Raw genomic sequence first — 25,669 nt, 5'->3', positions numbered from 1 at the left:
GCGTCTCAATACAATATAGCATCATTAAGAACAAGCAAATACACGTTAGCTTATCACTTTACTTAACTGGCAGTTTGAAACATTTATATGCTGCAAATGTTGCATGCTCATACTGCAAGGCGTATATGTACTCGTTTGTTTAAAAAAAGACAAAGAGAGAAAAGGTTAAAAGGAGAAAAATAATTTCACCTCACATTATGCTTACGTTATTAAATCCTTTTTGCTCTCTTTGCATTGAGGGTATTTGGGTTTAGGACTTGGGATTGTAACTTCACCAGGATATCTTCTTTCTTCAAGCGCCTCTTGGAAAGGATCCAAATCTTCTGGCTACAGGCAAATATATACGCATTAGTTATTCTATAGTTTCAGCTGTGTGAGGTTACAACTTACACAAAATAATGCAAAGCAGAGGCATCAGAAGTTATCTCCTTCTTTATCCTATTCTGCCAGAGAAAATTAATGAAATTATTTTATATTCCTTTACCTATTAAACTTTTAAATAATATTTGGGTATTTCTATGAAGACTCAAAAATATGTGGAATATATAGTTTATTTAACTAGGAAAGAAAAAAAAAGGGGCAAACCACAACTTTTTCTATAGTGGTCATATTATTTTGCTTTAAAAGAATCAGTATTTTTTCCTGAAGTCACCACAAAACAGAGGAAAGGGAAAAAAAGATGACTAAATACAGTATCTTATGCATCAAAAAGCCATCTTAAATAACATTTTTAACAGTTTAGAACATCTCAAAGATGAAACAGGAGCAATCTTAACATCTACACATAGAATCTCAATCTAAGGCAAACCTCAGTGGATCTGTCTGGCAAAATAGAATTATATAATTTGTAAATAACTTTTCTGATGCATTCAGAAATTCAAAATCATCTACTTCAGGAATGAAGTGGCTGAAAGCATTGATTTAGCGATTCCTGCAGATGGTGCTATGAACACCACAGTAGAAATAGGGAGTTGGGCTTGCCCTGAAAAAACCACGTTATACTGTCTGCTTTACCTCACGTTTCCTCAATAGTGACAGATTTCCTCCTAACTTCAGTGAAATTAATAGCAAAACTGTAATTAACACCAGAGCTAGAATGCATTCAGTGTATCTAGTCAAAATGTCACTTTGTTATATGTTTCAAAGTTATATGTTTTAACCAAGATTGGCAATAGATGTGCTACGCACAAATGATTAGCCTGATTTTCTGTTACAAACCAAGAAAAAACACAGAACAGTGTCTGGAAGTCTCCAAACGGCTAAATTGCATTGAGTGCAGCATTGTAAACTACACAGTGGTTAAGGTTGAAACGCGATGAACAAAAGCAGAGACATTAAAACTTGTCAGCAGACGTCTTCAGTGTCCTGGCTGTTCTAAGTTTTGAAAAGTAGAAAAAAATTCAGTAACTTATTGTCTTTATTTGCTTCCTCCATTTAAAGGGTTTTGCTGTTGTCTTGGTATTATGAATTGGAAAGTCACACCTATTTGTAACATTCCTTCTTTGTATTCTTGAAACAAAGTATTTCATTAATACAGGCCCTTCCACACAGAGAGCTATCAGGAGTGTATAAGTAATCTAGAAGAAGATTAGCTAAAATAGTAGAAAGCTTACATTATACTCTGCTGCTTTTGTTTAAATTGATTTCTAAGTAATACATGCTTTCAAATACTCAGCACATCATTTATGGTTTTCAAATTCAGGCGAATATCTTGTCTTGAGAGCTGATTATCCCACTATTGCAAAGTTATGTCAACTTGCTTATAGAGAGTAACGTAATCTGGATATAGCGAAACATCTTCACTGCAGAAGATATTTGTTAACAAGATGATGCTGTTAGAAAACATGATTCACATTCATGGTTCAAATGTTGTCTTATGGAACTTAGTCACAGATCAGATGTGCGCCAGCATGATATAGTCCTAAAGATTAACCAGCAGAAAGTCCTCTTGGTAGAAAACCACCATTTTTATCACGTATTAATTTTGTTTCCTCTTTACCTCCAAATTTCAGAAATTTAATGAAATACCAAAATTAGATTGCAATGAGAACTAATAGATGAAAAAGACATACATTAATCTCTTTGGAATCATCTTCATCTATCCTACTGGGCTTCATTTTAGTGTAGTCCACTGGCAAGTCCCAGCAGTCACCCTCGTTCAGTTGGTAACACCGGTTATTCATCACGGCTTGCCGTTGCGGGGACATTGGCTCCAGTGGTGTCAAAATGGTACAGCAACCATCTCGCTGCCTCTGCTTGTTCATGCTCAGATCCAACGTCCCATTTTCATCGACTTCCATATCAGGATTCTGTCAAAATAAGAAAAATATTGTTAATTCGGCTTCACACTAGCAAACTGTTACCTCTCTGTGTTCTTCAATCTGATTGCCTAGCAGAATGATAAAACGCTTTTCCATTCCTGTATAGATTGTAAGCATTGAGCCCCCTCCCACACATAGCATGATGCTGTTACACAACATTAATGCTGTTAAAGTAGATTTCTTCCTGAATGGCTAATCTGATGTTTGGAGGAAGAGGGAAGAGTCTTCATTACCCCTCCTGCCAGCCAGCACACAGGTGCAAAATTTGGAATGAAAAGGAGGTATCTCTAAAGGTATTTTCTTATTGTTGTTTTATGCTCTTGATTTATTCTGTGACAGGTGAGTATCTATGAGGTAACATCTGCATAATTCTTGTTTCCAGTCCTGACACCTGTCTGGATGATTAGAGTAACAAAAACCAGCTAGCATCAAGTAATCTTTGTTTCTTTGTTATTTAACATTAACATAACAGTCAATGCTTGAATAGATAATGTCAGAAAATTAAACAGGGATGTAGGGTACCAAAACAAGTCCTTTTGGACACCATTTGCCAATGAGGAAATACATTCAAATTTCACAGTTCCTTCCCTGCAGATGTAAATGTATTAACATTTCATATATCTATCTTTATAATCAATAAATTTAGGTAGCGGAATAGTTGCAACAATAGTTGTGCCAATTTCTGCAGCGACTGAGGTACTGTGAAAAATAGGGTGACTATAGGCTCTGACTTTTTCTTTTATAGAAACAAAAAAGGGTTGTCTCTTATATTTGATGAGAAGAAATAAGATATCTTAAAATGAAGACAAATTTTAAAAAACTAAGGACAGTTAAAATAAAAATGCCCACATCCTTTCAAAAATGAAACGCCCCACAAGAAATCTGGTTTCAAAACTAATGTGAATGCGACTGACTCCTCGTATGTCTGATGACTTTCTCTCCTCTGGAGTAACACCAGAGCTGCAGAAAAGCACTGTGAATGCAAATCTTTCTTTCTGAATTACTCCCTTTTGTCAGAGCATATATCTAATTGCTGCTATCCTGCTAATTTAATATAGAAAATACTTGTTTATCTTCTCAGATTCATTCCTTCAGTCTCAATATAGGGCGACACATTAGGAAAGAGGCCCCTTCTGGTTTTGACACAGAAGATTTTTAGCATTGTATTCCAACTTTTTCCATCATGTTGATATAGAGAAAAACTGCATTTATTTAAATGCCAGAAAAAGATTTCCCTCTTGAACAGTATTAAATAAATTAATATAAAAAGCAGCATTTGAAAACAAAATCACCAGCCATTCTGGCTTGAATCATAATTATTACTAATACCTACTGCTATGGGTTTAGTTTGTTAAGAATGATCAAGGCGCTTTACACGATGAGGGGAAGAAAACCTTTGTCTATATGTAGAAGAACAGAACATGTCTGCCAGCTCAAAAGCTCTTCTATAAGCACAATAAAAATGTTTCCTCTGCACTGCATCTGTCTACTTAGCCATCTAGTGGTCTCGTATAGGTAGCACCGTACTGTTTGCTGGTGCATGTTAAATACTCATTTCTTCACAGCTATCAGAGTCGAAACTTAATGTTTATAATGAAAAAAAAAAATCTTTGGGTAAATCTTTAATGAATGTTATTAGTGAATTGTTTTTCTTAATATATAAAGCTTAACAACAAAAGCTTTTATTGGTATCTGTATAGCTATTTCATAATATACTGAGGCTCTATGCACATACCGAATGTTAGTGACCCTGCACTACTGTTAAGCATGTTTAAAGTCAACTGTACTGGAGGATTTGTTCACTCCAAATTTATTATGCACTGACTTAAAAACTGTGATTTCAAAGGCAAGAAATTATAACACACAAGTAGCACAGATTTCTTTGTACTAGATCTTACAACCTTAGGTCCCATTTGTGACTTTTCAATGAAAATACATCGTTAAATCTTAATCCTTTCACAAAATGTATGAATCAGACTGTGTTTAGCAAAAAAAAATCAGTAGTGCAATTAATACCACTTGAGCAATCCAAACATCTTTTATAATTATAGATCTCCCTAGTAAAAGACAAATTAAAAAAAGAAGGAATACATGCTATCAGTATCATCAGTTTATATACCGATCAGGATTTCCTGAGGTACTTGTGAGCAATTTGCATATTTTTTTTTTCCTCCCTGCTTCAGCAGAGACACCAGATTATGTTATGAGGGGGAAAAAAAAAAAAAAAGCATGATGTACTAAAGCTATTCTTCTATTAGGGCCACAGAGCAAGTGCAGTAAAGAGAAATCTTCATCAACAAACAGAAGTACTAATTTTTACCCTCGCACAGAGATCCTGAGGCTTAGTGGAGAGGTTCTGAGGCATCTCCCTGCAGCGAGTGGAGAGATTCAGAATAGCAGTAGCAGCCATGTGCGCTGCCTCCATGTCATGAGTATAGTCAAAGCTGCTCTTGCTGCAGGTACTGCTGGCACTGCTGCCTCCACCACAACTCATATTGCTGCTGCTGCTAGGGGCATAACTGCTTGTTGTGCTGCTGGTTGGACTTGAATTCTTACAGTAGCGTTTAGCTGTGGGAAGAAATATGACAAGGATGACTCAAAAGAACAAGCATTCTGCATAAGTGAAGAGAAAAACAAACTGCTGGAGGTGAAATTTATAATGAGCAACAGTAACCGATGCAAAAAAAAAAAAAAAAAGCCGGCAGTAAGAATGATGGCTGTATTTCTTGATTTCTGTCTGTGATTTTTATACGCTACATATGTGAGTTTGTATGAAATAACCTCCTGTAAAGATCTGCATGACGTGATCATGAATCGTTCTGACAAACAGGCTGGATTTAGAAAACAATAAAAACACAGAAACACTGCTTTTACCCCACATATATAGTCAGACAGAAGGTAGGATCTGCTCAGCTCATTCATTTTTATTAATGAGGGGCAACATAACACTACGGGACCTTTTCATATTTACATGAGCAAACTGCTAATTTAAGGCCTAGACCCCCCGAGCTGCTGGAGATCAAGCCCACCGTAAGGCTGACAGGCTTGGTCTCTGGGCCACAGTGCTCCCCATATGTCCTCAAACACCCCGTGCTTCCTACAATATTTCTTCTTCCTACATCACAGGCAAATATTACGACACTGGCCATCAGAAAGGAGAGGAACATGATGGAAGAAGAAAGGTGGTGGTCACATGTGAGTTTTACCATGGCTTGCACAAAGGCAGAAGCAGTGGCTGTATAAATGAAACAGATATAAGTGAAACGTCCCCACCTCCAGACAACCCGAGCACCTACAACTCTTCATAAAAACAATGAGGACCAAAGACAGCCCTTCCTGCCCACGTTGAGGACAGCGGCACTCAGCCATACTCTGACCGACAGAAGCTGCGAGCGGTCACAGAAGAGCCAAGGCGCTGACAAACCTCACGTCCAGCCTCTCTAATACAATCTAGAGCTCTTGCTGCTTTTAAGAAACGCTCCTTGCAGCCAAAAGTGTTATAGTAATAATGCAAAACAGCCCTATTAGCCCGTTTATTTCTCCAACCTTCTTCCCAAATAAACTGTTTTAAAAGTGTTTATATAAAATGCAAGAAAGTATCAGCTCATCTCCTAAACATAAAGTTTATGTATTTTCATAAAGAAATGAAAGTCAAGGTCAGAGGATACATACAGGCATATTACAGCGACTACTTCCCCTTAAGATGGAAATGTATACTGCAGAGATCACACCATATAGCACAGTGTAACAATAACCAACTAGCATGCTGATTAGAGAGCTATACAAAGAAAGGTCAGGCCCTAGCTAGAGCTCTTCCGTGATGGGCTCCATTTAAATGCCAGATTCTTCAGGTGTATTTGTCTGAGCAGACATACATATAATAATCTGCTCCCACGAGCACAGCCCATTTGTGAACCACAGGCTGCTTTGGTAGGCAGGCAGGGTTCAAAAGAAGAATCTGAAAGCAAAATATCTCTGCTAGAGCTTATGTCATTCTCCTTTCTCTAAAAGACTGAAAAAAATCATGGCGTTATTTTTACTGTAAAGGAAATAGTGTTTCACTTAATTCGTAACAGATGGAGTTTTCTCAGGAAAGCCACATAATGCACAGGGTGTGATTTTTTAAAGTGAAGTGAATGCTAAACATTCATCACATTTCTTTGTTTTGAACACATAGTAGCACTACTCTACCAGGGTATCCACTAATAATAAACCTGTGAACTATTTCTCAAGAGTTTCATTATTAATATAGTAGTCAGTGGTGATTAAAAATTCAGCATTTATCCATTGTTACTTTGTAACGGTATCCAAGACATACAAGAATTTTCCTATACTTAAGGAAGGAAATAATTGAATAATTCAGTTTCTACTGTGTTAACACAGCAAGCACCCTGTACCACTGAACTTGTCAAATTAGAAATATATTTCAAAATTCACATGAACAAATAAGACTTCTGTCACTTGCAAAAAATGTTAGTCTTGTTATAGCAGGTCACATTTAGACAGACATAAGAGACATACTACATGGGAAATTATATATATGTATGAGAATGTGTGCTAAAGAAAAGGAGGGAAAGAGGCAGCTTTATACATAGAACTAACCATCAGAAACTCATGCAGGCTCTGATATGGACTCCTCTGTGGCCTTGGTCAAACTATATTATCCCTCGAATTCATTTTCCCTATAAATAGAAAGTTGCTTCTAAAATTTAGTTGTGTTGTGATTCACTTGCAAAACACTTTGAAGACGTAAAGTGCTATAAGCATGCTACGCAATTATTAGCTTTTAGATTACCAATAATTTAAGCAAAGCTCACTTAGAGAGAAATGGCCATGGTTATTTTAACTTTACTGTAGCTGTACATTTTAAGATGAGTCACATAACCGAGACTGTTCATTTCACATTAGCTTTTCACGAGAAACAAAGATCACCAATTTGCAATGAACTAAACCAAGTAGATCTCTGACGAAGGGAAAGATGCATTTTTTCAATACCAGATAATTCTGCTTGCTATGTTGCCCAGCTCTGTGGCACCAGGTTTTGGAAGCTCTGCAGTCCCCCCTACACTTCGTGATCCGGAGTGAAACCAAATGTGGATAACACCTTTCCCATTAAATAACAGACACAGGTCAAACCAGCTGCATACCCATACTGGCCTCCCGGCCTCCCCCATGCCTGGGGGCTCATTACAAAGAACCTCTCTAAGTCTACAGGCTCCTTTTGCTAATTAATAATGGAGGAGTGGGAGAGATCCCAACATAAAGGACCAAACTAAGATATTTGGAGTGGAATTAAATTCTGCCCAGGCACCCTCATCCTCAGTACTGCCTCAACACTGAATATGTTATATAAATCAATTACAGTCTCAACATTTTTCCTGACTTGCACAATAAGAGATGCATCTTGCCTAACTTCAGATATCTGACCTACTCATTACAGGCTTCCTCCACAGGCAGTGGAAAAAAAAAAAAGGAACTTTCAGTCTGATGAATCCCATTCCTGACATTTTTTCGGTGTTTTGATGGAAGGACCCAGTCCTACTGGTAGGATGAGAGGAGCTCCTGCCATCACCCGACCAACTGAAAGGGTTGTTGTCTCCTCTGCCTGCTGTGTCCAGCTGTTCTTATCTCTGCTGCTGTATACCATAAGCCCAGCATCCAATACACTATGAAACTAGTTTCAAAGAAAAAATAAGCCCACAAACACAAGATTTCTCAAGAATTATCAGAGCATCCTACCCCACAATATAAAATATCCATTTTCTGTTTGGTTATTACTAAAGCTTACTGGGGAAAAAAAAAATCAAGAAAACAATCCAAAGGAGCTATTTATGTTCATGTCACTCACAACCATACACTTATTGAACATATAATCCCTTTCTCTGATAATGAAAGTACAGTGCTAGCTTACAATTAAAAAAGGATTGAGACATGAAGTTATTGATTTGTCAGATCCTTAGACTATTTGTCTCATCTTATACAGTCAGAAAAACTAAAGCACTGTTTACTTGCAAGTTCCCCCAAAACCTTAGGCCTACTTTCAGGTTTTTCAAGTAGACCAGAATTAAATCTGCTTTTATATAAATGTGTTTGCTGACATACATAGTAGTTGTGCACTTTGTACCTCCATAATGGCTTTAGTAGCAATAATTAATAATTTTTTTTACACACAAATATGAAATCACCTAGAAATACTACAAAGTTCCTTGAGGAAAAGTGGCTCTTTTAAGTGAAGAGCCTCTTCCTGAAATCTCTTTCATATTCAGTTATTTACAGTAACTGTCAGCAAAATCCTTGTCCCATTGAAAGTCAGTGCCAACATTCTGACTGATTTCTATGTGCCCAGGGTTTCACTTTATCCTTCTATGAATGTAGTTGATTTTCCTGGGGAACTTTGAAACCCTTTGCCAATTTAAGCCAAATATGACGGAGTGCTCATGGAAGATCAAAGAGATGTGAACCCTAAGGTTTTCATGAAAATCACTGACAGAGTACAAAGAAAAACTCAAATGAGGTCCCATCTCTGGCACCACGTTGGCATGTCCCCCTGGCCAAGCAGCACACACATCACTTGGAACCAGGTACAGTGTGTGCTGCCTCCGGCAGAGCCAGGGGTATGGAACAAATCCATAGGGAATTAGCCTTTGTTTGGCTAACAACCTGCTCCAGCTACAATGGGCTTCAGCTGTTCTGAGTACACCAGAACCACGTATACTTGCTGTACCAGCATGAATCACACATATACAGTGTCTCTCAGTCCTCTCTGGCTTACATTACTGAGCAGCAAAGCAACCTAGTCCTGATCTTATCTCCAAGTAAAATTCCTATTTGTCTCAAAGAAAGATGAGTGTGCATATAAACAGCGACTATATCACCTTAGCCTTTCATTATTTAAGGCCAGTGTTAAACTTGTATTTAATGTTATTTTTCAAGTTCTAGTGTTTTGGGAACAAAAGCAGAGTTTGTAATTATTTGCTGAAAAAGGGGTCTTAAATGAGCAAAATATATATCATCTGCTTAAGCATCAGTAATTTGATCTGAGAATACGCATGTCCACAGGACCCCAGTAATACTTGGATTCTTTCCTTTCTGCACGAGTAGACAAAGCATATACATAACAGTTAACATCTCATTTCCCTGATATTAATGTACACTCATTAGCTTACTACCAACAGTTAGAGTTAGTGCTTTAATAATGTTCAAGCCCTTATTCTGATACAGGCAAACAAGACGAGTGTGTGAGAGAAGAAAAAAGGGCACTTTTACTCAAAAATATGTTGCCTTTCACAACCCTTCTCCTTTCTGCTACAGTGCAAGAACATGCCTGTTGATTCTATGAGAAAGCAAAATATCCAAAATATCTGAAACATGAAGGCAAGAGCTGTAGCAATTTTCCCTTTCTCCACTTACCTACTTTTGAATGTCAGAGTCTGTGTTCAGGCAACAGCATAAATTGTTCTATCTAGTATATTTATTTCTGTTTTCCTAAACAAAAATCTGACACCTGCCTGAAATTTCCTATGGTAGTCAGTGAGTAGCAGTGAATATTTTAACAAAAAAAAAAAAACAAACCAACTGCTAACACATTCAAAAAAAAGGGGAAAAAAAAAAAGAAAATATAAATGCAGAGTTTGGTTATATATATATATATAGACACACATATTTTTTATATATATATGTACATACACACATATAACTGTATTATTCTGAAATAATCCTGATGTCCTCAAAAGCTACAATTCAAATCCTCATCTTTATCCTGCAGTTCCTTTTTCTCACCTAATAAAAATCCCTTTGCCTGACAGACCCCATCCTCTGTCTTCTCCTGCACTGAAGCCACTTTCAGCCTACTCCTGAACATGTTATTCATGTTAGGTTTTTCTAGAGAATTCAATAGGTGTATTCATGAAGACAAAATGGGCAGAAATGCCTCATTCAGTAAGTAGCAGTGATTTCTGAAGTGCAATGAGATCCAGGTTTTCTACTTCCATATCCCCACAGAGGAAGTATGTTATCTTTAAGGGTTACCTGAACTACCGTACAGAAGCGAGAATCCTAGTGTGACCCTTGAGGCCGGGTCTCCCAGATAGAAATGTAAGGACTAGCTCTATTATTTAGCTTTTATTGCCATCTCAACACATCCCAGGAGCTTAATAGCTGGAGATGTTCTTTTGCCAGTGCAACAATCCTGAAGCAAGCACCGTATAAAACAACGCTTTTTAAAAAGGCCTTTAAAATAACTTACACATCACAGCATTCCTCATAATACTATATGAACATGAAAACATGTCTTATTTGTATGATGTTTACATATACAACAACATGATTAACTGCAAACTTGTCTCTCATGTATAAGAGTGTGCACCTCCTACCATCATATCCTTTGGGGGATATATCCCTGGATTGCACCTTGGGAGCTATGGCTCTCTTGCCATAGGCATGGTTGTCATAACTGTTATATTCAAACGTAGTCTTAGAGTATTTCTCTAGTTCCTTGGCCAAGTTGGAGCGGGGTGTAGTGGTGGGGACATTGTTTCTGTAGCCATACTGAGGGATCTCCAATTGCTTAACAAAGCACATGGGCCTAGAAATTAAAGATATGTAAAGTTTGTTAGATGCAGTTCAGTTTACTGTGTCTGTGCATAATTTATAGTTCAGATTAGAAAATCTTAGTTATTTCTTGTACTCAAGAGACAGCAATATATTATTGCATTTGCTTAGTTTGGTTATTTTCAGCAGACAAACAATATATATTTTCTTGAACAAAGCCTAGACAAAATTAATTCTAATACCACTAAATGTATCCTGTAGCTAAAAGTATTTTAAAATTCTGTTTTAAAATACTTCAGGGTTTCCCTTTCCCTATGTAATTGCATCACATAGCAAACACATTCTCTTTGGGAGGTGAATTAAAGAGGGGCAAGCAGACTGACAGAAGAAGTTTGGACAATTTCCTTTAAATGTCAAAAAGAAAAAAAAGCACTGGAAGCACCACTTAATTTACAGAGTTTCCTCTGAATTTCTTTCAACGGAGTTGTATGCTGTTTTCCTCTATACTTTGCAAAGGAGCTAGTCCTGTTTCAATCCTATATATACAAGTCCATGTTCATCTTGAGAAATAGCCGGGAGAGTCTCACAATCCCTGTTGACTTTGAGCTGCTGCCTCGCAGATCCTGCTCACCCTTAAAGGCAAGGTTCTGGCAGGGGCTGCGATTCCTGGTACACAGATAAAACCTCACAGAAGGTCCTGCAAATGAATACAGAATCAAACTGTATCAGCTAAATTTCTCTTTCGTTTAGGATCAGGGAGGATAGTCAGGAGAAGCCCTGACTGATCTCATTCGGCCATTGGAGAAGCTTGTGCAATCTCAGTGAAAGAATGCTGCAGTGAACTCCTCCACTGTCACGCTGTCTTCTGCATGTGGACACAGAAGTCATCAGCTCTCAAAGCAGGTAAATAAAGGTCAGATCCTGCAAACCCTACCTATATAAGAGTTATATGACTGGGTCATACAGAGCAAATGCTACATGGTGCTGCATGTCCATCTACTGCATTTATCAGGAGGTAAAGATGATGAATAGCACACCTGAAGTGCTTCTGCTGGAATCAAGAATCTTTTTTCTTTTTTTCTTTCTTTTTCTTTACTGCATTTATAACCAGAGGAAATGGAAAGAACATTCATAAGAACATAAATTCAGTCAAGACCAGAAGTATCATCATGCTGACTGACAAAATGGAATGTGATAAATAGTAAGAAATAGGTTTTGAATATTATGTTTTTCTGAATGAATTCATTTTCAGAGAATTTAGTCAGGATATTTATGTAAAGATCACCCAAGAAATCATATTAGTCATACTATTCCCTTTGATTTATGTACGCTCGTTCCTTTAGACACTTCTTCCTCACAAGATACAGTGGGCTCATTTATACAATGAGCTGATATGAATAATATTTTGATCCTGTCTCAAGATAATCTATATTTAGCTAAAAAAATGCAATTGGGATCCTGTACATTCAATGCAAATCCAAAATTTCTGTGGAACAGAAGTCCTATGAATTTGATTTCCTTTTAAGTAAAAAAATTTAAATGCAGGTGGGATGGAAACTGGGATGAAGACAAATATTCAAAATTTACTCTTAGAACATCTCTGTCTGCCCATCAGTTGCCTGCATGCAAATATTATAAATAACTCCCAAGTTCTTCATCTTAAATACTTCAATGACTTAAAGGTAAAAGGGAAGCAGGAGATAAGATGAAAGCATTATTTGAGTTGTCTATAAAATCTGAAACACAGGGCAGGCTCACAAGCAAAGTTAAGATTGCAGCGTAACTTCCTAGGGAGTTTGCCGGCAAACCGGATGCTGCTTTTGAGCAGTTGCCTTCTTTGTATGGCATCTGACTTCAGCCGCTTCCCTCTTATGAGCAGTGGTAAAAGCCACTGCATTTTTGATCTGTCTTTTTCCATCAAGTGAGAAACTGTGTTATTCCCTCAAAGGGTGTTTTTTTATTAATAGGTTTTGAAGAACCCTTCTCTAAGAAAACTGTCTGGGATGCTGTATGAAAAATTGTACAATCTGAATTAGGGGCAGTTAAGATAAAGCCCATCAAAAACATTCTGAGGAAGGAGAACAAAGTCAACAGGCATGACGAAAAGTCTTCTGTAGATGTGAATGATAATTCTGTGTTCTTAGCTCTATGGAAAGACTGGTTTTTGAAAAGACCGTCAAGATTAGATGAAGTTTTAAGAGAACATTCAAAGAATGATGTTGCTAATACAGCAGAAAACTTTCATTTTAAGCAGCCCTATCAGATTTTAAATCTAGAAGACAGCTAAATACTAAGAAACCTATGGGATAGGTAGGAAATTCTGGGAACTGAAGCTGCAGCACTTCCTCCACGCTCTTTGAGGCAGGTGGGAGGGATGTACCTACCCCAGCCCACAGATATCACAGTATCCATGGAGAAATTCTGCAGCTCTTGGGGCATCATCAGCATAAGGCTGGTACAATCATGCAGAAGTCTAGTTCCTTTACATGTATCCTTCACAGTTCAGCTCCTTAGAAATAATATTTTTTCCACTCACATATCTCAAAAGAGGAGACAATGGTACAAAGCTGTCTACAGCTTTGGACAAATGCAGAATCCTATATGGATGAAGATAAGGGGTATAATTACGTCAATTGGTTCAAGGTCCTTCCCGTATGAAAATTTAGGACAATTTTTCTCTCTTTCCATCCTTCCTAGCAGCAAGTGGGGGAGCAGAGACAAAACACTAAGCCTGACCTTATTTTGGAATCTAAGCTATACCTGGCATTTTTCCAAGTGTCCTGCCAAAAGGTGTACTACCAGTTTGGTAATGTAAATAGGGCTTCTGGTTTTAATTTAAACTGATATTTACTAGTAAAAGCCTGCTGAAAAAACCAAGACTTACCGGTAAATATTAGTTTATTCCCAAAAGATACCAACTTTTTTCACATTGTTCTTAGACTTTGCACTCCAGCAGTCATCTTTACACCAAACAATGCCTAAGACAAAAATGAGCTTTTCAGCTTTACATGTATTTTTCCAAAATAATTACCAACCCTCCCCCATGTAAATTGAGTGGGAAATATACACTGTGAGAATTGGATCCAGAAGCCCTAATTCTAACTCTTCTTTAAAGGAGATATATATGTATATACAACGTATATAAATATAAATTCTCAGATTAGGTGAATGTGTGATGAATTCTGCATAATAATAAGTATTATAGTGATTTCTAATACCTTAAAACCCGATCTGATGCCTGGTTTGATTTTGACACATCACAGTTCTGATGCTTCTCTTGAGCTTTAGCCAGTTTCTCTGCTGCAGCAATAGGACATCCAGAGAGGCTGCAATTACAGAAAGGAAATTTAATTGTCTTGTCCTGCGTAGTTTCACATTATAGCACTGATCCAATTACTCCTTCTCCTCCTTAGCCAGCATCAGGAAGAATCTGAAGGAAAAGAGTTTCCAAAAGCTTTTTGGTCATATGTAATTTTTCTAGAATAGACTTCCTTTCTTCTGCTTTCAAAGTTGCCTGGTAGATCTTACATCTGCTCTTCTTCTCTGACTGTACACGGGTAGATTATTCATGGATGTCAGCCAGTGAACATACCAGTAGGAGAGGAGAATCTAAACTGGAATCTACTCTGCAGCTCTGCTAGCAGACTTGTGACCTTTATGCATCTACAAATGTTGCCAATGAAATGGCTCCTGAAGATGATTAAATGACACCACCATATAGGCCAAACCTTGCACTGCTTCACATCTCATTCAGCTCCATTAACTCCAATCTTTTTGCAAGGCACATAAATGAGTGCAAAATTTGGCCTTGTGTCTCTACGTCTGCATCTCGACTACGTTATACTTAGTGTTTGTTCGTGAATTTCACCCACTAAAGTATGTTTTCTAATAGTAGATGATATAACATGAAAAGAACTTCTGCACTTGAAATTCAAATAAATTTGCAAATGCCAAACTATTATTGAAGTGACAATAATAAGTCTGATTCTTCTGGAAAAGATTGAGAACAAGGAAAAATAAATATATTGATGCCAGCAGATGGTGCTCTTAGTGAAGCTGTAAAAACCTGTGACCTGACAATGGAGGGGGTCCTTTCCTTGTCATAGTCTACTGCCTGCTTATGTGACCGCAGCTCTCTGGGTTCTCCACAGGAAAAGAAATTAAAATGAAAGGCAAATGAGTGCATTCCCAGATGTTCCCTTGTCTACAGGAAATGTGGGGGGCGGGGGGGGGGGGAAGAATAAAAAAAAAGAAGCAGAGCAAAATGCCCCAAAAGCTGCAGAAAGAGGTGAGCACAGACTGCAGACTGCTCCCCCACCCTCCCTCGCTGCCCTAGTTCTGCAGAGGGGTGAGGGGGCTCTGCGTGGTTTTGGAGTCATGCCAGAGGGCAGCTGCGCTCCACTGACGTGCTCTTCTTCAGACACCTCAAATATTCTAGCAGATATTCAACCAGAAGTGAATGCTGCTTCAAGCAGCAGTAATTCCCATAAAGCCTTCTCAGAGGTTTTTGCTGCATCTACTGGCAGCATCACTGCAGAGAAGAAAGGGGTACCAGAGCTTATTGCAGATGGGTTGGTACCCACAAGAGTCTTCTGGGAGACATGCAGTTAACATGAGGGGTTCTAGTAACCCAGAGCTCAATAAGACTGAATGTCCAGTACCTGTGTAGTCCCTTAAACCTTTGTGCTACAATTAACATTAAAAAAGGAATTCGATAATAGGAACCTTGCATAGTTCCTTTTACCCTCTTACCCATATTTCCTGTTGTTTTTAAAATTGTAAAGAAATAAGCAAGATCTTGTTGTTCTGTTGGGAAAATTATGACATGTACTAAAAATGATAGGAACTTTTTGAAAATTTTGGGGTTGGTTTGACAGAATTTAATAGGCAATGACTTCCCTTCTATAAGAATCTATTACTAACCTTAGGAAACTAAAGAAAAGTAGCTTTTTTTCTTGATCTTCTTTTGTTTGGCTAGAATATTTACATCTAACATTTCTGGCTTCTCATTTTTAAATTTAATGGGGCATTTTCATAATGTTTCTTAAACAGGCAAAATTCTAATTCAGTTCTAGCTGAATAAGGACTTTGGGGTTGAGACTGTGGTCAGCAGGAAAGCTAACTCTTACAGTATCTGTGTACTTAAAATGCCATTTCTCATGTATTAAAAAAATCATTTTTAGGAGTAGTGTGGATTTTTTTCATGCACTATAAAATAATCCCTGAAGAGAGTGAAGTGTGAGAACAAGAACTCTGCCCTAGTCCTGCTGATGTTGGCAGACTCTTCCTTCTCCCCGCGACATACCCGTAAGGAGTCATACCATTCATTTCGTACCACTGCTGTTCAGCTAACATCGAAACAAAAAGAAAAAAAAAATCCACCCAAAAAGCTAAAGGACGCTTAAAATGTCTTCTGTGGATCAATTCACCCATACCGAAGCAAACGCACACTCGTCCTCCTCAGAAAATACATGAATAAATGTTACTCTTTAAAACGGATAAAGCACACGAAGCACCATCTGTCAATCTCAAGAACAAAACAACGACACACACACTCACGCCCCCCCCGCCAATGGACTGCTAGAAGGGCTGCAGTTCGGAGGCACTGTTCCCTCTAGATTGGCGTCCAGCGACGGCATCCTTACCTTCGGTGGGAATTCCTGTTGCTATTTACGTGGCCCCGGCCTGTGCAGCCTGGTGTAGGACACTTAAGAACATTTTCATGCATGGCAAGAACTTGACAAGGAGAGTAAGAGAAAACAGCAGAGTATGAAAACAAGAAAAAAAAAATCAAATCCCAGTATATATGAAACCATTTTAAAACAAAGCAGGATTCATTAACAACCAGCATTCCTCAAAATACACGTGACACACATAGCCAATAAAGCCTGATGAGGGAAGTAAGTATTGTGACCCTATGCTCATTAACACAGGGCAACAGTGAGTTATGAAGGTTACAGAACCTATAAACAAATGCATCTCTGGTGCAACAGTGAAGCAGAAGACTTCCAATATCTTCTTCATACAACAAAACTGAGCAAAGATCAGCTCATCAGTAAAGTGTGAGCTAGCAACGGTCCAATACAAAATTACGGACTAGAAAAATTCTTTCAGGAAATGTATGTGTTCATAATGCATAGCTTTATACACACAGTATCAAACTCGAGAGCTGAAGATCAGCTCTCAAGTTATACTGGTAGAACACTGAATTATTTGAAACACACCTCAATACAACCCTAAACAGAATTTAAGCCTAACTGTAAGACAGCCGAATGAGCTAGGGCCAATTCTGCCCACTTCCACATAGACATATCATTCATATCTATATGACGAGCAGAATTAGTCCTTAAATTTTTACTGGATTTTCTATAGATGTGAAAATTGCAATGGATAGAAATTTTTTTTCATAAGACTAAAACCTAAAAATAATCACTTAAAAAATTGAGGGATGGCAGAAAAAAAGAAAAAGATAACTGTGTAGAAAAGAAAAAAGTGGTACAAGCTTAAGCAAGTAAACTGATTTACATCTGCATCCATTGCAAGCTGGATGGAAAACTTACTCCCAAGCTGCTCAGAGCTGTACTCCTCTAAATCATAAAGCTCATGCTATGAAGTGCCAAATTATCAAGAACTTTTTGGTAACACTAAAGAGTTTTGTATGATGTGAGACATCTCTGAATCCTTGTCTCAGAGCTGGATGGCAGTACATCACTCTATGGAAAAAGGCCATCCAGCCCTTGCAAAGTTCTGGTTTTCTCATACAAGAACTGGTCTAGAAGCCTGTATTTAGTTCTCACTCAAAAAAAGATCTAATAAAATCAGTGAATTCCTTGACTGAGTTAAGAACTGAATAAAAGCTGTTCAGAGACTTGAGAATTTAACCACATATACTGATTAAAAGATAACCATCATCATCACCTCATCATCAGTGTACTAAAACGATAGATGCAAAAGCTTTACTCTGAAATTCCTACTATTCAAAGCTGTTCTTGAAACATGCTTCACAAGGCCAACATCACAGGAAAAAAATAAAAAGATGAGCTCACCTTTTTCATTTTAGTAGGTACAAGAGCATGCAAACAGTTTAAAGCTATATTCTTCTTTGATTTACAAAGTCTTCTAAAGAGCCTTTTATTTACCATTTGTAAAAACGAGAGAACTTTGAGCAACTGAATAAATATTTGTGTTTCAGAAAATTACAGGGTCTTGTAAAGCAGAGAAATTACTTTATTTGTTCTACTGTATTCAGAGATCAACCAAGCTACAGCAAAGTTTCCTAAAGCACTTCCTCATTACTTCTGGAAGAAGCCACTCTACCATGAAAGAGGAGACTTTTTATGTCTGCCACTCTTGGTGTGCTATCTACTTCTGTTTTCCTATCCTTCAGAATCTACCGTCCTTTGGAAACTGGAGACCATTTTAGCCCTGACTGTCTTTCTAATGTTTCCTTTAGGCTGTTTTAAATCCATTGAGGTTAGGTCTGTAAGTGCTGATGGACAGTAGGGATTTTAGGTCCATAGGCTTCAACGGAATAACTCCATTTTAAAATTGGTGTGACAGAGAACTGGATCTTAGCTAGACAATTGCCTGGTGTAAATCAGCATAGAGCAATTAGCTTCAACAAAACTATACCAATTCCACCAGCCAAGGAGGTGACTTCCAGAAATGGAGCCCTCTGCCTTCAGATGAACATTCGTGAGCTCATATGGGTGAACCTCCTTTGCAGAGAATCCATTGGCATGGCAGGAAATTCCACCCATGTGGCTGACAGGGGAATACTATTCAAAATCCTGAGTTGTATAACGAAGTAAACAGCCAAATCATTATTTTTAATAATATAAGTTAAATATAAGCTATGTTTAAAACACAACAACAACAATGGAAAGGGGTTGCAAGTTTTTCAATTACAATTATTCCTGTACAAGACAACAGGGACCGTTGATGTGACATCAGCACGCAGAAGTAAAAGCAGTGCACATCTTCTGGAAATGTTTTTCTCTGTTGACTGAATACATCTATTTAAAAATAACCTAGCATTCTTAAAATCAAAGAATACAGCTTTAAAAGTTGTTCTTTTAGTGTAAAAGTTAGTAGAGAATGGAAATGATGAATAAAGGAAAAAGTATAACACAGAACAGTTGACTAAGTTGAGACAAACCATACTGAAAAATGAAATTATTTTTTTAAATAAAAGGTTTAAAAAGCATGCTAGAAAAATCTTTGTAGTTTTATCCCCGGTTTCCATGAAACAATGTGAACTTACTTTCTGGAGGGACCCTATCTTTGTGTGGGCATCCTGACAAACTGCGGTGATGGGGGTAAAGCCCCGTTACATGGCCAGTTCCATCACACCCAGGGGTAGGACATTTGCTCTCTTTCTTTTCTGTTCTTGAGGGATCTATAATTTACAACAAATGTGTCAAGTGAATGATGCTTTTCACATTTCTGTAAGAAGGTTCATTTAATCATGTCATTTACTCGTTGGTAAATGTTCTTATGAAAACTAGAAGAAAAAAAACACCTTCTACTTCTTAACACAGTTCTGTCACTTTTATCCCGTTGTCTTCTTTTCAGACTGCAGGCTCCTATGATCACAACAATATCCATTCACAGTGATTGGAAAGTGACCTTTTTATAGCAACGCCATACCACTGTCAATCAATGTTCTGCTGGCAAGCATCAGCTCAAGGGTGTAAGGTCATTCGGAAACTATCTAGTTGGAGTTTCCCTTCTTTACATTCTTATTTGCCTTATGTATTAAGGTCTGCAAATGTACTGTCATAGAAATTCAATGTCCTGAGAGTAGCAAACCCAGCTCTTTAGCATAAACGATTCAACGAGTCAGCACAAATAAATCCCTTTCCCAAGGTGCACTGAGGAGACGACTCTTGTTTTCTTTAAATTCCTTATGAAGTGGTAGAAATTATGTAAATATTCTTTTCTCTTCAATAAGTTATGATGGGGTAAACATTGTCATCAGAATTACTGAAAGTATCACTTGCTGTGTAAATTTGGGCCATTACAAATGTATATATATAATGCTTGAATTTTCATATGCTTAAAAGGTTAACGAACTTTTAGAATATTGTTGGATCTTCTGTATACAAATCAATGAAAAGTCTAAATAGACATTTTTTCAACAAAAGAAAGTTTTCTGCCAATAATGTAGTGGAACTGCTGGTGAGATTAATCCTGAACTAGAACTTTCTCACATACTTCATCAGCTTGTTTCCTTTAACAGAACATCTGTAAAATAACATCCCTACCCTTCCAGCCCAGCACGATACAAATTACATCTTATCATCTTCATCACAGTTGCTAGATTTTGAAGACTATTTCTGATTTTCATAGCAATATTAAAGGAATATAATTCAGGATACTCTAACTGCTACCATTTTGGCTCAAGATCAACCAACATCCCCCTTCCATTTTTTTGGTCCATCCTCCTTTTGATACCCAATCTGAGCTATCCTCATTTAAGTATTGTATACCGCTCTTGTCATTACTCTGCTTCAGTATTTATGTTTTCATCTCTGGAAAATAAGATTTTGCTACTTGTTTTCCGTTACCTCTTTCTTACATTAATTTCCAAGCCAGCTTCAACAAATGCAACCCTCAGTACAATCAGTGGAAATTTCAGTACTTGCAGAACTTCACATACAACCCATTTTTTTCAGCATGAATCAATATAATCCAGAGTTCACATTCAGTTGTGGACTTATTTTTCCTTGATTTCTCTCTTGTAGCTTTTATATATTTTTATATATATTATATACTTTTACATTCAAAGTTCTTCCAAAACACTTTCATTTTAGAGAAATTCTTTAGCTCATTGTAATGATTCTCCAGGTCTTAAATCCATTCTTAAATTTTAACATGATATTTAAACCTTGTCTTTTGCAAATGCAATCCCTAATTATGAAAGTTGTATTTTACTTAATCTGCATGTTGACTGTAGAACATAGTTCTTTGTTTCATGCTCTTTAATCACAAATACACATACAAATCTATCTCCAAAGGTCTATACAGTTATCACAACAGCCCTGGAAATATCTTATACGTCAGGAAATTGAAACAAAGAGACCAAGAAGTTAAACCCAAGGCCACAGAAGGAGCAAATGTCAGAGGAGGGATTTGAATTCCTGCCAGATAGGCCTGTGCTGAGACCACTAGAACAGCAAGCCCACAGCTACATACATACACAACTCTAAGCAATTCTTCATGTCAAGTACTTTGGGATGTGTAAAAGTATTAGGTAAGTGAATAAGTAATGTAAATGAAATATAAATAATGTAAATATAACAATATTCAAGGACTGCAAAAAATGTAGATGATTAATAGACCATAATGGCTTTTTAGAGACTTTAAACTAGAGGAACTTTAGCTACTCCATGTTGTCAGAACTCCACTCAAGTCAATGAAGGTATTCTAATTTAGAGCAGCTGAGGATTGGGACACTTACATCCTAGAGTGTCAAGCAAATCCTCCTCTGTATTCAAGTCTATGCTATAAAGTTATAGCATGTGTCAGATCCTTAAGAGCCTTTATGGTCTAATGAGTCAGAAAAGATGCTGTATACTATTCTTAATGATTTCAAAACTTGCATAAAATCGTACTTGCACAATTTCCCATTGCTTTTAATGGAAGACATTTGACTAAACTTTCCAGAACTTTATACAAAACACTGGATACTCTTTTGTAAAACCTTTTCTGGTAATTGGGAGAAATATCGTATAGTTTTATTTAATTCTGTAACCTTTCCTCACTCCTTGCCACAATGGGAGTATTGCCTGAGTGAAGGTTGTCAGAGGACTCAAAAGGTTTTAAAATTCATAAATTTCAGAAGAAAGCCTGTTTAGAAGGCTTTAAATGGCAGGGAAAAAATGGTTAGTGGTCCCTAAACAGCTGTTTCAGTGATCTCTGAAAACAGAACTCCTGAAGCCAGGAGGTAGTTCTCACTGCAAACTTGTGTACCTCAAATGGTTCCACTTAACCATATTGTACATATCTGTGGGTATGTCTTCCAGGAGCATTTGAAAGATAATGTGTGAGTTGAGAACAAAGGATATAAGCAACTGTCTTAAAGCGTCTTCTCTCAACAACCACCAGAATGTTTCCTATGCTTTTTAAAGTAAGGAAGGAATATTTTTTTTATTTTTTCCTTTATTATAAAAGTGTAGAATGATCCACTCCACAAAGTTTCTTGGTCCAAACTACCACAATATTTAGTCCCTGGCTGGGGTTTGGACCTATTATCAATTCAGATTGCAGCTCCCAAGAGACAGGATGGTTCAAAGAAGCTCTAGAATTTACTGAAATAGGAAGTCCATACTTCTGTTACTGCCAGAAATTATGTAATATTTTTTGGAGACAATAGATCTATATAGATAGATGCTTTCCCAGGCATACATAGACTGGAAGGGCTGGACAACACCAGAGTTAAAAAGCTCTTAAAAAATTAGTGGTTTGCCATGTTTTCTGTGGTTTTATTAGAGACATGTATTGAAAGGGATATGTACCTAAAATCAGTCATATGCGAACAACATTTAGCACAACATCCACATGGCTATGCAGTAATACACTAACTAACTAAAGTTGTCTTCCCCAAATACCCAAAGTTACTACAGCACTCACTGAACCATATATTTGTGTTTAAAACAAACAAAACTTCACTAAAATACATTGCAGAAGAATGTTTGACATCAGTAATTTCCATGTTTTTCTAAAAGACTGGTCATTACTTTAAGGCTTGTGAAAAAGGATCAAAACCTTTCTTGGACCAAGATGTTGTCTGCCTACCTGACTGTCACAGGCAGATCTTAGGGTATTACTCTTCCAAAACAAGGATTCATAAAAAGGAGAAAAATGGCCACCATCTCAGTTGTAGAAAGGAAACCAAATATTTTTACAACAAATATAAGATGAACCCAGTCCCTACTTAGCATCTCCCAAGAAATACCATGTCCTCAACTTCCACTAAAGTCAATGGGAATCAGGGGTGTTCAATGAGTCTCAGGAGGTATTGAACACTTTATACAACACGGCCCTACATGTACAGATGTAGACACATTGAAGAAGGGTGTGGTAATATAAACACACCATCACCATGATAATCCTGTAAATTAAAAGGCATTCTAAAGGTAACCTTTAGTCTGTTTTTTTCTTTTTTTCTTTTTTTTTTCTCTTTTGTATTGAATTATGGTCAAGGCAGCACCTTAACTGTTTCCACAATGGAATGAAACCAGTGAAGTGGAATGCACATAAGAAAGAAATTGCTATTGATCTCAGCCCAGGCCACACCATGCCTTGCATAGCAAATGGTTTCCATTACCTTACTATCTTAAGATAATTAATGTGCAGTCACTGCCCCTATCTTAAGTTATCGGTCATTCTGATACTGTTCAATTTCTATCAGGCAATTCTACATTTTAGATGGGAGAGGCTTCATCAATAACTGTCATTTGATGATAATTTTATAAATCACGATGCCACCTACCCAATCCAATCTGTAAAATATGCACTTCATAGCTGATTGACTACCTGCTACATATAACCGCACTCTCCAATATAGTTTGCAACGTAATTCTCTTCATTGTTTTTTAATTATTACTATGAAATATATTAAAAACTTGAGAAAAATCTTTGCCTCTTTCAACATGATCTCTTATTTGTTTTGTTTCCCTGAAAAGTTAGTTTTTTAATTTAGCCAAATGATATTCACTGAAATACTGTACATATTTCTAACACTGCAGAATGAATTCTTTTATTTTATAATCGCAGCATGATGCTATTTTACAGTCATGCCATACTACTACAATTTAAATAAAGTTCCCATTTTGTGGAATTAATAACTTCATTTCAGAAATCTATGCAAAACTTAACATGTTAGCTCACACTTTCTCATGACATAACATACGGTATATAGAAATATTACCTTTACCATAATATGGCTTTTTGACATGGACGTCACTGGGTTTAGGCTTCCTGTCATCTCCAGAAAGGTGTCTTGGAGACTGTTCCTCAAATGATCTCATATTATCCCTCCTTCCAGCTTCCACTGCCATTTTTTCTCTCATGGCTTTTGCTCTCTCAGTTTCCAAAGCAATTGCTTTCTCAAGCAGGGTTAAGTTACCTTTTGTCATATCAAACACTTCTTCAGACCTATCTGAAGTAATAGAGGTGGTATCATCGTCTCTTTCATGACAACCATCCTCCTTTGCACAGCTAGAAAAAGTCCTAGATCTGGGGCTCAACTGTTCTTCAAGTCTCATTAGGTTCATCATATCAGAGTAATTCCGGTCTGGTGTTCTTCCTTGGAAGTCATCTTCTTGCCTGACATGCTGACGAGTGTTCATGTTTTGCTGTTGATTTCTTTCCTGTGGGTTTGTCTCACTGAGTTTCCTAGCCAGATCAAAACACTGGTTCCTTAAGCACTCCAAACTGCTGAGACACACCTCTTCATCACTCTCCTCCACCATTTTTTCTGTAAGTCCATTGTTCACAGGCTTCCCTAGCATTACAAAGTTCATATTCCTATTATCTTGCTGTGAAGTATTGTCTGCATAATTTCTGTCATTAATGTTTTCTGAAAGCACTACACCATGTCCTTGTGCTAATAATTTAAGGGAGTCCACTGTTTCCCTAACAACATCACTGTCTAAATCTAAACTCAGCTCACTTTTCCGACCAATATTTTCATTTTTGTCACTATCATCTTCCAGACTATTAGATGTATTGCTGTTCATTTCTGATTCTGTCCTGGCTCTGTATGCTGCATCCTCTGCAATTTTGCCAAGATTTAACAATGACTTGGCCACCAGTTCATCGTAATTATCATACTCATCATTATTGTTATCGTCTTTTTCTGTGTCTTGCATTATTCGAGTATTGTGACAATTCATTTGATGGTCTTCTGCATAAAAAACAGAAACAAAGAAAGAAACAAAGAAAGAAAGAAAAAGGAAAAGAAAAGAAAAAAGTGGCTACAATTGGAACTGTTGTTGCAATCGCATGGACAGAAAACAAACTGCATGTCAAATATTGTTAATCATACAGCAATTCTATAACACTAAGGCCCATGTGAAGTGAATGTCTCTATAGTCCATAAGGCTATTTTTGTTTATTTGCTATTCACATGAATTTCTTTCATAGAACCGATAAGAAAAAGGCAATCAAAATGCTAATTACTACTACTGCTATATATTATGGCATAAATACTTATGTTTCTCCTTTCACTTCTACATTTACAGTTTTATGGGGTTTATTACAATCATATTACTAATATGGCCTAATTGCCTAGGTTTCCAACTTTTCTCACTCCTGTATTTCCTGTAAATATGGTAGATGGCAAAGGAGTGAGTACTACTGGATTTATTCTCTTACTGATGAACACCATTCACCAAAAGAGAAAGAGTATACACCAAGCAGGAAATTGTCATTTTTTTTAACACCATACACACCATTAACACCAGATAACCAATAACTATACGCAAAGATCAAAACGGCATTTTACTTGGTGGATCCATCAGTAGAAATCAAAATCTCTGAGTTTAACTACGCAAACTGTGGAGAAGTAAGAATTTTAAAAGCATTGTTACATGAAAGGAAGAAAGAAGCAATTATATGCATGATATAATTTTAAGTAAATATGCTAGCCCAAATTATATGGCCAAACAAGTATGATAGGGCTGTTATCTACTGTCCTGTGTACTGTAACATAATGGTGCAGAGTTACCACATTTTACTTAGCTTTGTTTTAGTAACTGTTGAATAATACAGGGACAACTTAATAAGATGGA

The 25,669-nt window shown here is 37.1% G+C and overlaps 1 protein-coding gene across 12 annotated transcripts in view; it reads right to left on the bottom strand.

Moving 5' to 3' along the window:
* The window catches only part of MYT1L (myelin transcription factor 1 like), a 319,071-nt gene that overhangs the window by 58,747 nt on the left and 234,655 nt on the right, over nt 1-25,669 (bottom strand). For 6 of the 12 annotated variants that reach the window (XM_075747233.1, XM_075747234.1, XM_075747232.1 and 3 more), the window contains exons 7-14: nt 23,806-24,783; nt 19,135-19,269; nt 16,517-16,607; nt 14,090-14,197; nt 10,694-10,905; nt 4,642-4,889; nt 2,073-2,309; nt 206-327 (exon numbers count right to left, since the gene is read on the bottom strand). In XM_075747233.1, coding sequence (XP_075603348.1) covers nt 206-327; nt 2,073-2,309; nt 4,642-4,889; nt 10,694-10,905; nt 14,090-14,197; nt 16,517-16,607; nt 19,135-19,269; nt 23,806-24,783 — 2,131 coding nt within the window. The remainder of the gene's footprint in view (nt 1-205; nt 328-2,072; nt 2,310-4,641; nt 4,890-10,693; nt 10,906-14,089; nt 14,198-16,516; nt 16,608-19,134; nt 19,270-23,805; nt 24,784-25,669) is intronic. The other 6 variants (XM_075747237.1, XM_075747236.1, XM_075747240.1 and 3 more) reach the window with 3 other exon arrangements.

The sequence above is a fragment of the Balearica regulorum genome, chromosome 3 (genome assembly GCF_011004875.1).
Source record: "Balearica regulorum gibbericeps isolate bBalReg1 chromosome 3, bBalReg1.pri, whole genome shotgun sequence".
In the NCBI taxonomy this organism is placed as follows: domain Eukaryota; kingdom Metazoa; phylum Chordata; class Aves; order Gruiformes; family Gruidae; genus Balearica; species Balearica regulorum.
Note: the sequence above shows the minus strand (reverse complement) of the source record. Positions and strands in the feature narration are given on the sequence as shown.